General features: G+C 41.4%; 1 protein-coding gene across 1 annotated transcript in view; it reads right to left on the bottom strand.

The window, feature by feature from the left end:
• The window catches only part of LOC116669485 (uncharacterized), a 30,018-nt gene extending 23,697 nt beyond the window's left edge, over positions 1-6,321 (bottom strand). The window contains 2 exon segments of the mRNA XM_032499360.1: positions 173-2,492; positions 6,304-6,321. Of these exon segments, the coding sequence (XP_032355251.1) occupies positions 173-2,191 (2,019 nt within the window). The 5' untranslated portion in view covers positions 2,192-2,492; positions 6,304-6,321.
• Between the last annotated feature and the right edge of the window lie 10,629 nt (positions 6,322-16,950).

The raw sequence follows: 16,950 nt of genomic DNA, 5'->3' as shown, positions 1-16,950 counted from the left end.
AAATGCAACATATCTTTTACAGACTTCTTACTAGCAATTCATAGTAATTACTGATTTACAAAAAAAACTATATAAAAAAAAATTGTATACATATTTTTAAAAAGAACAACCATTTTAAAAAACAAACAATTTCCAGAAAGTGACAGAGAACAGAGTGCAAACTTCCACTCACCTTCATACGAGTACATTCTTTGTTACACAGAGTACAGGTATGTGGAAAGATTCTCGGCGTGGCCGCCGCATAGTCATGCATCATGGCTGCCGTTGGTAGAACCTTGGAAGGTGGCGGCGACAGATGAGTAAGATTCATCAGGCCCGGGATTGGCCGAGGCAGAGCTGGAGGAATAGCACTGGGCTGAGGACCACCGAGGACATACAGCGGATGCTTCATGGTATTAGTGATGCTGGAGATTTGAGAAGCAGGGGGAACTGTTGTTGCAGCAGAAAAAAACGGAGGCCACATTGCTTGACCTGGTTGCAATACTGGCTGCTTCAGTGTCTGCTGTTCTGGCTGCTTCTGAATCGTTTGCTTCTGCATCGGCTGCTGCATCGGCTGCTGCTTCATCTGCTGCTGCTGCTTCGGCTGATTCTGCATCGGCTGATTCTGCATCGGCTGCTGCTTCGGCTGATTCTGCATCGGCTGCTGCTTTTTCATCTGCTCAGCAACTGTTGAACCTTGTCCTTGAGTTTTACTTGTACCTTTAGTGCCACTGGCTTCATTACTTCCAAGGACCACAAGGCCAGGTCGGCTGGGATGCACACCACGGTACAGAGTTGGGGGCGGTTGGGTTTTCAACGTTGACTGGCGGTCTACCTCTGGTTCTTTCAAAGGAACAGGTTTGGGGGCTTCGGACTTGAGAAATCTGATGTCGGTGTCTTTCTTTGGCAGAGAGAAAGAGCTGAGAACTGAAGTCTGTTTTAGTTGGGTGTGCAGTTGCTTGGTCTGATCGTTGCTCGGGGAAGCCACCGTGCTCATTATTGGACTATACCAAGAGCTGAGGCTGGAAACAGAACTCGTCTGGTCACGTGAAGATCCCAAGGCATTGTTTTTCACCTCTGTTGTATTTTTTTGCAGAGGTTCTCGAATGGGTCGGCTACTATCGTAAGTGTCCATCTGCAACATACTTCCACTCCCACCACTGTTAGCTTTACTGCTACCGGTCTTTCCAATTTCATTCCCAACCGCTCCTGTATATTTTCCAGTGTGTCCATAGTCAATCACTTTACTCTGCTGGAAAATAGCTGATGACATTTCCTTCTGGTGCATCCCTGCCCCTCCTGAACTGCTCAAACTATGACTGTCCATTCCACTTACATTTCTGGTGGGTGGGGGTTTGGGGCAGGGTTTTGACTGAAGTACAGTAGAAGTTCTCTTGTTCTTCTCAATGCAGATTTGCCGCAAAATGAACGGCAGGTTAGCAGGGGTGATCTGGTCTTCAGGGTAGGAGATGAGATGTTCCAAGTCCTCTTTTTCAAGCCCAAATTGCTGAAGGATGTTAGAAGCGGATTCAGAAGTGTACTTTGGTCGATTGGGCTCTGTGGGGCCCCCAGGTTTTTTTTCTGGCACTTGATAGTCGAAATCACCTAACCCCGGAATCGACTGCATATCACGTTCTCTTTCACTGGAGGCACTAAACCTACCTTCACCACAGCTTGCATAGTTAGACGAAGCAGATGAATACAATTGTGAGGGGTTATCAGCAGTGGGCCTGTTGTAGTTCGATGACCAGTCCAAGGAGTTACTGCAACTTTCAACGCCAGATTGTCTATGTCCTAGAGGGACAGAGGTTGAGGACATTGGGTAGGAGACCATCCCTGGACCTGACGGGAGAAACTCATTCCTTTGAGTGCTTGCAAAGCGATTGCCCTGGTCAATGGACTGATGAATCGGTTTGCCGAGAAGCCTTACTTCCTCTCTGGCTCTGCTAATATGCATGTCTATAGACCTCTCTATGTTCTCGTCTACTATGGCCCTACTCTGTTCAGGCCTGTAGTTCATTGACGGGAGCATTCCTCCAGAGATGGCAGGAGTCCCAGAAGAAGCTCCAGGAGAGTTGAAGCTGGACCCAGGTCCAAGGCGAGAAGATGCCGTCCGAGGGTCCCTTTCTGTCGGTATACTGGAGAGTCCATACTGTCCCTGGGTGGAACTTTGGTTTCCAGGGGCATAGGGGTTGTACAGGGGATGGGACATGGTGTTTGCAATCTTGAGAAGGTTAAGGAGATTGATGGCTGCAGCAGTTGGGGAGGTGGGTGTTGTGGGTATGTAGGGAGCAGTTGTGTTGGAGTTGGCTGTCAATGTCGCGGCTCTGCTGCCAACAGCAAGAGCATTGGTTATCTGTGTCAACGCTAGCTGGGCTTTCAGTTGAGCAAGCCGCAAGGATGCAGCCTGCTGGCCAAGCAGAAGTGAGCTCCCTGAGAGCCCTCCAAGCAGGGGGCTCGTTAGGGCCCCTTGAGCAGAAGAAGGGGCACAACGCTCCGATAGCAATGTAAAGCTGTTGAGTAAAAAACAAACAAAAAACAAAAAGGGGTTATTGAAATGCACTGGACTTCAGCTTCTTTGATGGGAAAAATCAATCATCTTGAAGGTCTTGTCTTGAGCTGTCCACTGTTTCCTGTTCAACGCTCAGGTCATCTACTTCACTTCCAGGTCTTCACTAGCAAGAAAGAAAAGATGAGGCAAAGGCAACAAAGCATAGACAAAGACAGAAAACTAAGTCACTGATGTTAACAGGAAACATTCCGAACAGACACAAACTCATTTATTTACTTTCCATGCTCATCCCTGGTGGAAATAGTTGACAACAGCACTCGCAGACAGAAAATGTATAGCAAAATGCGACATCTCAAAACTGTAATTCCCATTTCACAACGTCACATTAGATCATACCGAGGGAGTCAGATGGAAACATTCAACGACTAACGATGGTAGTGAATGACAGTGTAAATGAGACTGAAGTTCCTGTATGACTCTGAATCACAATTTATTGGTTAGAGGTAAGGTAGCGTAACAAAATAATATACAGATTGAATAATCAGGATTCCACAATTGACACATATTAGAAAAAAATCGTAAACCTCACAGACCCCCTCTCCCCCCAAAAAATGGGTCTAAGAATAACGGAAATAACCTTGTTTGTTTTAGGTTTCACCGCAGCAATGCAACCACTTTAAACGCAAAAGTTTGTCACTGAATTATGAAGTTACACCATTGGTCAGGGTGAGAGATGACGTTCGTGTTGGCCAAATGAATATGCACCAACAGTCCTCTAGGGCTTTCACAACAGCCATTGTGTTTGACTGTTCATTGCGAATCTTTAGCATGCTAAGAACAGAATATTTAGCTCGTCTTGGATTAATTGCATAACATTCTTACATTGGAGGCGCACGCTAGACAGGTGGCCTCCTACACGCATACATACTTAAACTCTGTATTACATGGGCCCCAGGGCTGAATTATTTCTCCACCCCCGCTGTGTGAAGGAGAGATACCACAGATCTTTCCTTCCAGCGGCCTCTGTTGTAGTCCAGCCTTTACTTCCGTGACAAACGTGCACCCCTTTGTAACACACATAATAATGATTGCCTAGCTGCTAGCATAGCCTAGTAAATGTGCCGTCAAGAGCATGCTAAACCTGTAGGTGGCAGTGTGACGACAAGCTCAAGCCCACTTTAGCCAATTAGAATACCAAAAATTGCGACAGCAACAAATCACTTCCTCTCTCTTCCTCACTGCCTAATGTGAGTCGAGTGCAGATTTGAGTCACGCATGCGTCCCTTTGCGACAAGTAACCTACAAGACACGAACGAGAGACTTCTGTAATGTCAATCCAGTAAAACTAGACCTACTTAACCAAGTTCGTTCACTGCTGGCTACATGTTAGCAATCAAACATCCATGGATAGCTAAAATGTTTTTGAAATGATTTCCATCTTCTGTAAACCGTTAAAATCTGAGCACGCGCAACCCACATCTGCACTCGACCAGAGCCGGTCTGACTCGACTCTCATTGGGTATGACACGTTATGCCGTGAACCGGTTAAATCTGAGCATGGGTGACTCAAATCTGCACTCGACTTACATCGGGGAGTGACACACCGCTCGGATGCCTAAACCTTTGTTTGCCTCAGTTTACATGCATATGAAAATTTCAAAAATATCCACTCTGGCTGGAGTTTTTAGAAAGACTCGTTTTCAGAGGCAAATTCTCCGTCTGTGTGTAAAGGAAGAGCACAAACAAAGGGAAATGTCTCTGCTCTGCTCGTTGTCTCTTGCTTGTAGACCTGTTCAAGTCGTAATTCACTCGGATCTTTAACCCAAGTCTTTAAATTGACTCAGACATCCCGAGTCTCTAGTATCATTTACCTGGATGAGTTCAGTCCTACTACAATTCAAAATGATAACAGCACCACACACAAACCTCTTGCGACGTTAGCTACTACTATTCCTAGCCATATTAGCTGCAAAAAGCTTAATAACTTACAATTTTGTGAGCAACAACTCCACAAGTCAACTCAAGCGACTGAGTGAGCAGAGAGAAAGTCCGACCCGCAGACTCAGGGCTGGAAGCTCGCAGACCAAGGAATTCACTCAAGAACTCACGAGCCCTTGATGACTAGTGCGAATCAACCGGCTACGTTGTCATGAGTGGATCTGATTCAGGCGAGCGAGTGAAGTCTTTCCTCAAGCTCAGAGTAAAGCAAATCCACAACAAAAGCCATTATTTCACTTCTAAAATAACAAAATGTTATGCATGTAGCCTAGCCAGGCCTACTAGTGTGGGTGTATCAATGTAGTGTGTTAAAATGCAACTAGGGTGGTAGAGCGGGCACACATGTACTTCAAGGTCTATGCCTTGACGCAGAGGTCCAGGGTTCGAATCCAACCTGTGACAATTTCCTGCATGTCTTCCCTCCCCTCTCTCAAAAAATAAAGGCGGAAAAGCTAGGTCAGCAGCCTGAAACATTGCAGGCTCTGGCTCGCCTTGCAGACAACTCACGAGTCCTCAATGACTTGTGAGCTCTCGCATGAGTCAGTCAATCGAGCGACTCAGCCGGCTATGAGTGGATCTGTAGCAGACGAGCAAATCAACAACAAAATCCATTCTTTCACTTCTGAAATAACAGTTTTCTGCACGTAGCCTAGCTAGGCCTACTGTATGTTTTGTGCATTTTGCAAAAATACAAAATGCAATTAGGTCGAGCACACAGTCGATCTTAACAATACTGACTCAAGTAATTCAAGTGACTCGCACAATCCGGTTGTGTGACTCAGAATATCCTGAATCCTTAAAAGGATCCCGGTTTGCCAGGCCTACTTGCTCACCGTTTGACACAAGCACAGTGCGCCTGCTCGGCAAGGGTGGTTGCCACTCCCCGATGTGAGTCGAATGCAGCTTTGAGTCGCGCGTGCTCAGATTTAAATGGTTTAAGGCATAACGTGTGAAACTAAAATTTGTGAAATCCATGAAATAAACTTTTTTCCTTAAAAACAGAAAATGGAAATCATTTCAAAAAAGTTTTAGCTATCTATGATTGGTTGATTGCTAACGTTAGTTCAAAACGCCATTCAAATGACAGCCTAGGTTGTGTTTGTTGCTAAATTGTAGCCAGCAGTGAATTAACGTCATCAAGTAGGTCTATTTTTAATGTGTTTACATCACAGAAGCCTCTCGTTAGCATCTTGTACGATACTTGTCGCAAAGTGACGCATGCGCAACTCCCATCTTCACTCGACTTACATCGGGGAGTGACGGTGGTTTGCCCCCATGCTGATGCTCCAACAGACAAACAAAAAACTATTTTTTATTAACTGTACTCATTACACGGAGAGAGAAAAAACTAACGTCAGGTTTTAAGTCCTAACTTTCTTTTTTCATCTCCCTCATATCAACACCAACACTTAGCTAGCTATAACCATTCGTATGTTAGCTAGCTACGGTATATTGTGTACGTTAATGTCCTGTACTAACTACGGGCCTGAGCCCAACCGTTGTGACCGTTACGGTTGGCTAGAGCCAAATTATAAAAGAAACAACGAGTACAATACCATCAAAGTGTTGTCAAACAGCTGTGTTTAGTCTCGAGCATTAAACACGAGCTGTTACACGAAATGTTAGCAGACCACAGAGCGCTAACATTGCTAAACCAGCCTCGCGTGCTCCTGCTAGCAAGCAAGCGCTAACGAGGCCCGGTTAAAACAAACAGTAAACACCGTTTTCCGTTAACAAACGCCACGTACAGCGATTATAAGTACGCAGTGATTCGCAGCGAGTTTCCATAACAACGTTGTTGAGTCATACCTTACGTTATTTGTATATCTCTCTCATCTTTAATGTGCTCAAAGTCGTCGTAAATAGCCAGGAAATCTTCACAGATATTGAAGGAAAGAAGAGATGACGGTTTTTCTTCTTCTTCGTTGGTGTTTTACGGGCAGCCGGCATCCAAAACGTGCATTGCTGCCACCTATGGAACTATCACCGTAGTGCACTGCATCCTGTTACACAGTCCAGTGCCCTTTGAAAAATGGAAAAAGCAGCGTTTTCCCTATTTCTTATAATTCTTCCAAACCATGAAAAATGAAATTCTTACACTTATCAGAAGTATTATACATTTTCATCACTTTTTTTGTAATGTCAGATTTGATGTGTTAAAAGACTACAATAATTGTTTCATTTCTTAATTCTCTCTGTGTGAAAGGAACTAGATGAGATTGTACAATGGATTGTACTCAGTTTATCAGGAAGACTCCCGGTTTTGGTGCCAAACCTTCAGAATAAAATCACAAATGGTTATAGACAATCTGAGATTGGGATTGCAACCATGGATGTATTTTACGATTGAGGGCTGAGCGCTGTATCTGGGGGCATGATTACAACCTGTCATTCCTAAATTGATCGATAGGTATTTTAATAAATATTCAACCAATTTTTTTTGCATTTTGATTAGCATTTGAGAATTAGAGAAAATGAAGGGTTAATTAAACCAAAGCTGAAATGATCAATTAGTTCTCGTTAAATTATTAAATTATTAGTATATAGTGATAATAATTAGTAAATTGGTCAATAAAACTGATTGTAAACAGTGACTATTCAAATAAATCAATTTACGAATTGAGCTTTATTTTTCAGAATTTTTTTAAAATCTTTTGTATATTTTAATGAATTTTTAATGACTTATTTTATTTAATGATTTGTTTTTTTTAGTTTTATCAATAATAATCGATATTTGCAGTCCATTTTTCTACATAGAACTATTTATAGTGTGGTATTTTAATTTGGTGCTCTTTTATTTTGAAGAAAAGGACCGTAATTGGTTATTCCTTTGAATGTTGTGTGATATCCGTTTATATGATTTATGTTTGTATTTACGAGTATATTTGTCTTAACAGTCATGTTTTTAACCCTTCACCTCATCATTGTTATCTTCTTGTCCACATACTGTAGTTGGGTTACACAAACCGTGTTATGTAAAAGGATACTTTTAATATAGGCTATATATTATTATAATATTTGGAAATCCAGGCCACAGAAATAGAGCAATCTAATTAGTTAATGTTTCCTTCAGTAGCCTACACACTTTAGGACACTGTAACATGTTTTTGTATATTATCATTATTCTGCCACAAAGTGGCGCTATTGTCACAGAAATTCAGTACAATAATAATTTAGGCCCATAGTGATATTCAAAATATTGTGTAGGTGGTGATTATGCTTCTTTTACCTTTTTTCACCATAAACATCTCTGAATACAAAACATATTGAAATGTTATCACTCCACTTTCCACCCACATTAGATCAACTTAAGAACAGATGCAAAAAATGTATAAATTAAGGGGAGGAAAATTGAAGGATGTTGCTATTAAAAAATATTTTAAAACTGTATGAATCAAAGTTTATTGTGAGGCACATTCCAGAGTTTTAAATAGCATTTACCCTTCTTAAGAGCTTATTGAGAAAAAGATTGATCTTGACACGACAGAGTAGATAGCGTTACATAAGCCTTAAAGGGAAGATTTCATAATAAACTCACTTTTACAGTACATGTGCACATAAACTTGTAGTATCTGGATTGCTTACTAACCCTCAAACTGTGAGTATTTCCACCCACGGCTTGAGAAATACCTAAGGTGCGCCATATTATTCTCACAAGCCAATCAGAACAGACTGGGGGGGGGGGGGGGGCTTAATTAAAGACACTGGCGCTAAAATGAGCCATTTCAGACAAAGGGTGAAAACATACAGGTATATTATATTTAACCCTCATGTTGTCCTGGGGTCAAATTTAACCAAGTTTTTTTTCAGAAAACAGAAATATGGGAGTTTGAAAATGTCGAACAAGGCGACAGAACATTGGGGGGGAAAAAAACGTAAAAAAATACAGGAAAAAGTGACAAAAACTACGGAAAAAAAACACTGGAAGTAAGCGTCAAAAACTTTGGAAAAAAACGGCTAAAATGTCAAAAAGTGACAAAACGTCAACAAAAGGACAAAGACATTGGGGGAAAAAAACATAAAAATGTTGAAAAAAAAACAAAAACGTAATACTCTTTTTTTGAAAAGCAACAAAACATTGAGATAGGGACAACAAAAGTGTTTTTTTTCATGTTGAGGGAAAGACAACACAAGGGTTAAACAGACAGTATGAGGAGAATAGTTTTTTGTTAACATTAAATAATTTAAACATGTTCTAGTAGAAATCCAAAATGAAAATATGAACCTGAAGATGAGCATGATATTTCTCCTTTAAGAAAAAATATGTATTCATTTAAAAAGCAACACACAACCAAACACGTCCCATATCTAAAGCCAGCACATAGTATGAGCCTTAAGCCCTTGATAATAAACAGCTATTGACTTTACAGACTGTTGAATCAACAGTTTATCAAAAGGTGATGATGAATATTTCATTAAAGGATCATTCTCCATTGGGGATTGCAGCAAATTAATAATATATCCCCTTTATCCCCTCCCCAGGACCACAGGGCTTAACACCTGACCACGGCACAACAGCTGACTGGCAGCTCTTCATCTCCGCTCTTAGATAGATTCCATGGCTGAAAATGCTAAGCTATTACGATCCTAGCAAGACAATTTAAAAATAACGTCCTGGGTTTAAATATTTTGATCAGTGCAACTTGCATTCAACTTCAGTTAGGTGCTGACATTTTTATTTTGTTTTTATCTCACATTGTAGCAGATACCCAGGATGTTTAGCTCTGATGTTAATGACGGACATTGTTTATCCATGTCTCTCACACACACACACACACACACACACACACACACACACACACACACACACACACACACACACACACACACACACACACACACATTTGCCTGCATTCATTTGTGTACCCACATGAATGTGCAGCATCTACCTCCCCCACCCAGTAACACAAGGTCGGATCCACTCTCATGATCTCAACAACTCGGACCAGCGGTAACCTGACCCCAGATCAGTGACGACGGACAGCGTCTGCTGCCAAGACTGTCGGGGAATGTGAAATCTCATATTAGTATATTCAATGGCGGGATCTTTCCAGAAAAAAAAACATGGCTCCTATTTCCTTAGCTTAGCAAAACTGAAAATCTGGACCACTAAGGTCTAAATAAAAGAGACTTCAGATCCAGTATTAGGGGACCACTAAGGTCTATATAAAAGAGACTTCAGATACAGTATTAGGGACCACTAAGGTCTATATAAAAGAGACTTCAGATACAGTATTAGGGACCACTAAGGTCTATATAAAAGAGACTTCAGATACAGTATTAGGGGACCACTAAGGTCTATATAAAAGAGACTCCAGATACAGTATTATTTATCTGTGTGTTGTGTTTTATGTTGCCAGAATGCCGAAGATGAATTTCCAGTGTATGTAAATTCAGTAGACAATAATTTTGTATCTATCTATCTATCTATCTATCTATCTATCTGTCTATCTATCTATCTATCTATCTATCTATCTATCTATCTATCTATCTATCTATCTATCTGTCTATCTATCTATCTATCTATCTATCTATCTATCTATCTGTCTATCTATCTATCTATCTATCTATCTATCTATCTATCTAGTTAATTCATTTTCCCATGCTTGAGTGACCAAGCTTGCTTTCCCTTTGTTGATGATTAAGCATATCTATTGATAGACACTGTATTTTTTATTATGTGCTATGGGACAGATAAAACCTTAATTATCGCCCCTTTAAGCAGGCCTCCCTCACCCAGACATGCCCTCCCTTCCAGCTTGCAGGGTGTGTGGTTCCGTCAGCGGCTCCCGGGAGCCCCCCTGAGACACACGCCCCAGCAACAGACGGATGGGTTTAAACCATCACTCAGCAGGGACAAGGATCGCACACGGTAACACACACCGGAGAAACCCTGCTGCTGCACATGTCAGGGTCATAAATCTCTCCGCAGCGTTGGCGTTTTAATGCACTTTGATATTTCTGACGGATGATTTGAAGGTGAAGACAAGGAGAGGGAAGGGAGGACGGCGAGTTCTACAGAATAGTTAAACTTTGGTTTTATGTGTGTCTTTCTGACAGTAGTCATGAATATTGTTTTTCATTATTTAGATAGAGGTAATATATAAGCGTCTCCCTGCATATTATTGTGTTATTTAATGTTAATTTCACTTAAGTACACATTCTTTCTTGTACTTTACTTGAGTATTTCCCTTGGATACTTGATACTTTTTTGTACTCCACTACATGTCTTTAATTACTTTAGAGATGACAGTTTTCATCCCTTTCCTATCCAGTGAAAACCATTTATCTCCAGATGTGTTGATGTTGAATGTTGTGATAAACTGAAGGATGAAGCGTTCCTTATTGTGTTTTAAAAAGTTAATTTTAAAAATCCTCTTGGATCAGCTAGAAAATGCATCGTCACAAAGCTGACAACAGGAAAACATCCTAATATGATGCATGGATGTAGATGAAACTACCCTGTGTGTGTGTGTGTGTGTGTGTGTGTGTGTGTGTGTGTGTGTGTGTGTGTGGACACAGAGAGCTGTTGCCATCCTCTGAGGAGCAGTTATCAGAGGGTCTAATAAGCGCTGATGAAACTGATGAAAATAAATCCCCGCCGGCTCAAATAGAGCTGCAGTCACTCAGCACTACAAAGCCTGGACATCTGTGGTGTGTGTGTGTGTGTGTGTGTGTGTGTGTGTGTGTGTGTGTGTCTGTGAGATATTTATAGATGTATAGTGGTGACATCGACATGTCATCATTTTATGCAGCCCATGTTTATGGCGTGCCCTCCAGAAGGTGCATGTGATGTGTTGTTGGTGAAAAATACATCGCACTGTTTTTAGGTGAAATTTCTTTTAACTTAAAGAAGTTTTTAAATCTTGTGAAAGCTCAATAGAAATCTGACTGGCTCGGTCTCATTTGTTCTTTGTTAGTCCAGGATTTCAACAGGTCAAGAAGAAGCACTTCATGTGTTTAGTGTGTGAACATCTTAATTTGTAAAGTAACTAAAGCTGTCAGATAAAAGTAGTGGAGTAAAGTAAGTGAAGTAGAAAGTGGTGTAAATGGAAAAGACTGAAGTAAAGTACAACATTTATACTACAGCACAGTACTACATTCCACCGCTTTCTTACCCTCACAGTAGATTGCCTTAACATTTCTCTATTCAAAAGGCAGATTTTAGCTTGAACGTTCCTAAAAATGCCACGGGGGGGGGGGGGGGGGGGGGGGGGAGCTCGAGCTCACCCAGTAAGAGCGTGCACCCCATCTAGGCTGAGTCCTTTGCGACGGCCCAGGTTTTAATCACTATCAAATAAAGGGAAAAGCCCCCAAAAAAGCCACTTGGGCAACGATGGAAACACTCCACGTCACACAAGTAGGAACACGTGATCGCCGGACCGATCCTCTCTAATATTTCCTCTCTGACCTCAGAGGGAGCTCAAATGAGACGGACAGCTGAAAATGACAGTACTGGATCATGTAGCGTGGCGCGAATATGTGTGTGTGTGTGTGTGGGTCTAGTTCCAATTACATCATCACACCTCGGCTTCATTTACAGCTGAGGAGAGTTTTCTTCACCATTGAGGGTGTGTGTCATTCTGTCTCAGAAATACAATATACTTGACACCGTATCAGCTGATATGGGGCGCTAGCTTCAAGACTTTGACTATTTTGGGGAACTGAAAATATCAACACTGCTGCTGAAAAGTTTGGAATCTCCTGTCACTGACCGGTCCGGTGTCTGAGAGGACTACTCTATATGTTTGATGCTTTTTGAGGCTTTTAAGGTGTAGAAAGTCCTCTTTACAAATAGATATTTTGTTTTGTAGTGTTCATGGAGGAAAAAACGCTGCGCAATGCTTCAACCAGACTGACAACAGAAAGAGACAAAGATCCCTCTGAGCAACAGTTGAGTAAGGAGAGAAGAATTCAGCCGTCACTGGTAAAAGAAAACTGGAAGCCTAGCATCATAATGTGTGCAGATTCAAATAGGAACAGGTTCCTCTTTAGTGCACAAGAACGCAGCCTAAAACAAGCTGGAATTAACATGTAGCAAAGCTCTTCTTCAAACTGAAGGTTAGTCTGTCTCCACGAGCTTCCTCTTCCGGAAATACTTCCAGATTTCACTCTTTTTGGCCAGATTTCCATTACCTTCCGATTTCTTAATTTGGTATTTTAGAACTATGGGTAACTGCTCCTCAGATCTCTGCAGGGTAAATCCAGACAAAATCTGAGCTTTCTGTTGCACGACTAAAACTACTTTTGAACGCACACACAATTCCCGAGGACATTTTGCAGCGGCACCGTGGCTCCGTCCGGTGCTTTAGAAACGCCCAAGACGATTGTGATTGGTTTAGAGAACCAATCACACCGATACACCAGAGCGCGTGTTTCTCCCATCCTGAAATGCTGTGTGGACTAGGCAGACCTTCCTCCACAGCGCTGTGGAAGAAGGTCTGGCAATGCGAGACTAATCTAGGATTAGTATAATAAAACATATCAGTTGAACATACTATGGATTGACATGTCAGTTTAAAAAGAAAGATGCAACAACTCAATATTTAAAGCCACAGTGCAGCGTTGTTTTTTTTTCTCTGTTCAATAGTTGAATCACTAGAACAGCTGATTACAAAGCTTTGAACAGTAAACTGAATCAAGGAATAATGAAATTCAGAGATAGGAAAGAGAGACACATGAAGATTTATATAATATTTAATAAAATAAAGATCAAGGAAGATTAGGATAACACTCCAATGTATCTTTTTTAATATTGACGCGCGTTTTTCTTTTTTCCACATGGACATTTCGGGCAATTTTTACGAATATTATTATTAATAATATAACATTATTTTTCATATTAAGGAGCCAGCACCAAGTGTTCAAGGTCTATTTGTGAGTAAAGTTTTTTAGATTACATTTTAGAAGATAAATATCATCAATGTACTGTAAAAGTATTAATACGGTGTCTTTCTTAAACCTGTGCAAATGGACTCTAATTTTAAACCTTGTGTTGTCTTTTCGTCAAAATTAAAAATTAACACTTTTATTGAGGCTTTTTATCTTAACTTTTTACGTTTTTGTCCCATTTTTCAATGTTTGTCACTTTTGTTGACAATTTTAACACTATACGTAACACTAACTTATTAACTTTAGTCGTACAGTTATTTTTGGAATTTATGGTCCATAAACCTTATTTATAGTAAATTAGACCTAATGTTTGAGTTAGAAAAGCAGAAATTAGGAATTATTGAGACTCAAATTAAAGGAATGGATGTTGATGGATAATCACAGACTGGAATATGTCAACTTTTAATACTATTTTTTTTTCAATACTATTTCAAAAACACTTCCATTTGTTTTTCAAATGCGATAAAATTGAATAAAACACCCCAAAATTAATGAAAGTAGATATTTGTACTTGCCAAAGAGCGTTGTGTGGAATCAGTCATGTTGTTTTGGGGAATTACAATTGGGTAGTTAAAAAGAACATTAATATAGGAAAATGGGTCAATTTGACCCGAGGACAACACGAGGGTTAAGATACATTTTGGACAACAAAATCTAAAAAGTACTTCATTTTTTCGTCTGGTCTTGGCTACTCTTCTCCATTTTTTTCCTCACACACGCAATTGAAAAGTCATGTCACTGACTTGCAGCCTGGTACGAGGACATCCTGTCCACAGTCATCACCCTTGGTAACCTGATTCGGAGACTGGACTGGCTGCTCGACCCAGAAACTCTTCTCACAGCTGGATGAGCTAATGGAGTCCAACACAATCGCTCGGCTCAAACGCACAAGGCAAACGGTTCACACGTGTGGGATTTATAGCACAAATCTGCACTGAAGTGACTTTATTTCCCAAACACCACATGTGAGATGATGCCGTGGATGTTTTAGTTTCTTCTCTCAAACTCTTAAAATATCTGAGATTATAGCGTCTACATTTAAACATTGTTAAAGTGGATTTTCCTTTAAAGGCGCCTGAATACTGCACAATGTTTTTAATTGTATTTAACCCTTGTGTTGTCCTGTGTTGACCCATTTTTAAAGTTTCAAAGTCAGAAATATGGGTTTCTTTCAACCAAATTGCCCCAAACCAACATAGATGCATGGATGTATGTTGTATGAGACCCATACAACCTTCTACAACAACAAAAAAATGTTTAAATGGTTTTAAAACAGTCTGCAGACTAAAAATTAGGCAAAGCATTACTGCTTCTGCTATTTGGGCGGAGTGGGAAGCCCCGTGGTGCGGAGCAGAGAGTAACAACGGCGCTTTGCAGCTGTTATCACTCCGCCCAGGTAGCAGTGCTTCGGCCTCTGTGGAGAATAGTTCCCAGCATGTATCCGGTTAGCAGATGGCTGTGTGTCATGTGACCTTGTTATTTGTACACGCTGTGACTTTACAAATCACACCATATAAATAGGAACATGTTGGCGTTATTTTGTCACTTATTGGGAGCAGTAGGCTAGTTAGAGCCGGTTACCTCCAGGATCTGTGGTGAGCGAGGCTAGCGGTGGGTGCGTCAGACAGAGTTACAACACGCACGGAGATGAGAAGGGTGTGTATGGACTTATATAACTCTGGGGTACATGGGTAACTAAGCTAAAGTCTCAATAAGTTGGCGTGTTCCTTTAAAAATAATTGAGAAAAATGTTATGAAATGCGACAAAAACGTTGGGGAAAATGTTGACCCGGAAGGACAGTAAGCTAATGGTCGACGGGAGGACAACACGATGGTTAATCAACTGTACTCGTATTCATGTCTCGGGAAAGTGGAGAGTAAAATATCTGCTTAAACAAACAAGATGTGTTAATCATAAAAGAAAAACCTGTCCATAAGCCAAATGGCTGAAGGCCCATTACCCCGACATCACGTTATTTAATGTTTTGAGAGGCTTATCATGAAAACTCGTGACGTTTTGCTCTTGGTACAAAGACATCTCACCAGAACATTCCTCTGGATCGCCTGCGATTCTAAAGTTGAAGCAGTGGTCGCAGTAAAAAACCAGACCGGAGGAGGACTGCGTGGAACGTCGTGTTAAAGTGTTAACGGTCAACAGGTGGGAGAGAACATGGGCGGCGGGGGGGTGGGGGTGGAGGACAGGACACTTACAAAACAAGGCAGCAGTGTGTGTACCTAAAAAACAAAGAGGGATTAATAAATGATCAGCAATAGGACTAAATGGAGGAAAAGCAGCAGCAGCATTTTAAAATCCACCTGGTTTCTCTTTCACACACACACACACACACACGCACACACGCACACACACACACACACACACGCACGCACACACGCACACACACAAACACACAAACACACACACACGTCAGGTTGTACAAACCGAGACCATCTGAAAAATGTACGAGCTGTATGGTCATCTGGGGAGTGTTTATTGTAGGCTAACTGTGTGTGTGTGTGTGTGTGTGTGTGTGTGTGTGTGTGTGTGTGTGTGTGTGTGTGTGTGTGTGTGTGACGTTGCTGCAGAGGTCGCGGTACAAGGTCAGTGTGCTTTTAGACATACGGAGCTTTTAGTTTCCACGTTTCCTCCAAATGAATGCCATTACCTCCGCTGGATCTTTAACCAGTGGTGGAATGGAACTAAGTACAAATACTTCAGTACTTTACTTAAAGGGATACTTCACCGATTAGCATTAAGCTTTGTATCAGTAGAAACCCGGTAGTATTGTCGAATGACCGTGCTTCCCTCCCTCATGTCCCCCTGAGACGAGAGATAGATGTACTGGGTGTCTGGGAAAAACCCTCTGATGACGCAAAAAATCGTTGTTTTGCGTCATCGGAGCTAGTGAACTACAAGGAGCTAGTTCCACATTGTTTTCAACCCGCCCATAGGGGGTTGGACCGAAAGCGAGCCAAAGCAAGTGTAGTGTCAGCCATCTTGGAGCTACAGCTATCTCATAAATTAAACAACAAACAAGTATGTGCATTAAAACTACAGCTCATGTGTACCACCGGGATACATAGGTCCAGATCGCCTATGTAGCTTCGCCTGCTACAGAGACCAGAACCTTACAAATAAGGTACATACTAGAGGTGACTCTAGCCAGGTAAGGGGACATCGACAGCGGTGTGCGCTAAAGCGGAAACCCCAAACGAGGGCAGGAGTTCCAGCTAAGTGGAGAGCGTGTGTGTCAGATAGACAGAGATGTTGATGATTGATGGCCAGAGACCTAAATGTAAAGCTGAAATGTGGACGACAGGCGGTCACATGAATATAACAGAGCAAAATACGAGGAATAGAAACATCCCAAAAAAAACTGTATGTGGCTGTAAATCAGACTTTTTATGAAGTGTGCTACAAGCATCGGGTGACAGAGCTGTAATAAAACCTGAAAATAGAGACAAGGAGGACAAGGAAGTAAATCTGATTTACTCTCTCACACATATAAACAGCCCTAAATCCAGCCGGCGAAATCCAAAGCCCCAGGGAGCTCAGATCAAAGCCCTGCTTC

This window comes from Etheostoma spectabile, chromosome 19 (assembly GCF_008692095.1).
Source record: "Etheostoma spectabile isolate EspeVRDwgs_2016 chromosome 19, UIUC_Espe_1.0, whole genome shotgun sequence".
NCBI lineage: Eukaryota > Metazoa > Chordata > Actinopteri > Perciformes > Percidae > Etheostoma > Etheostoma spectabile.
This window is presented reverse-complemented; position numbering and strand designations above follow the sequence as displayed.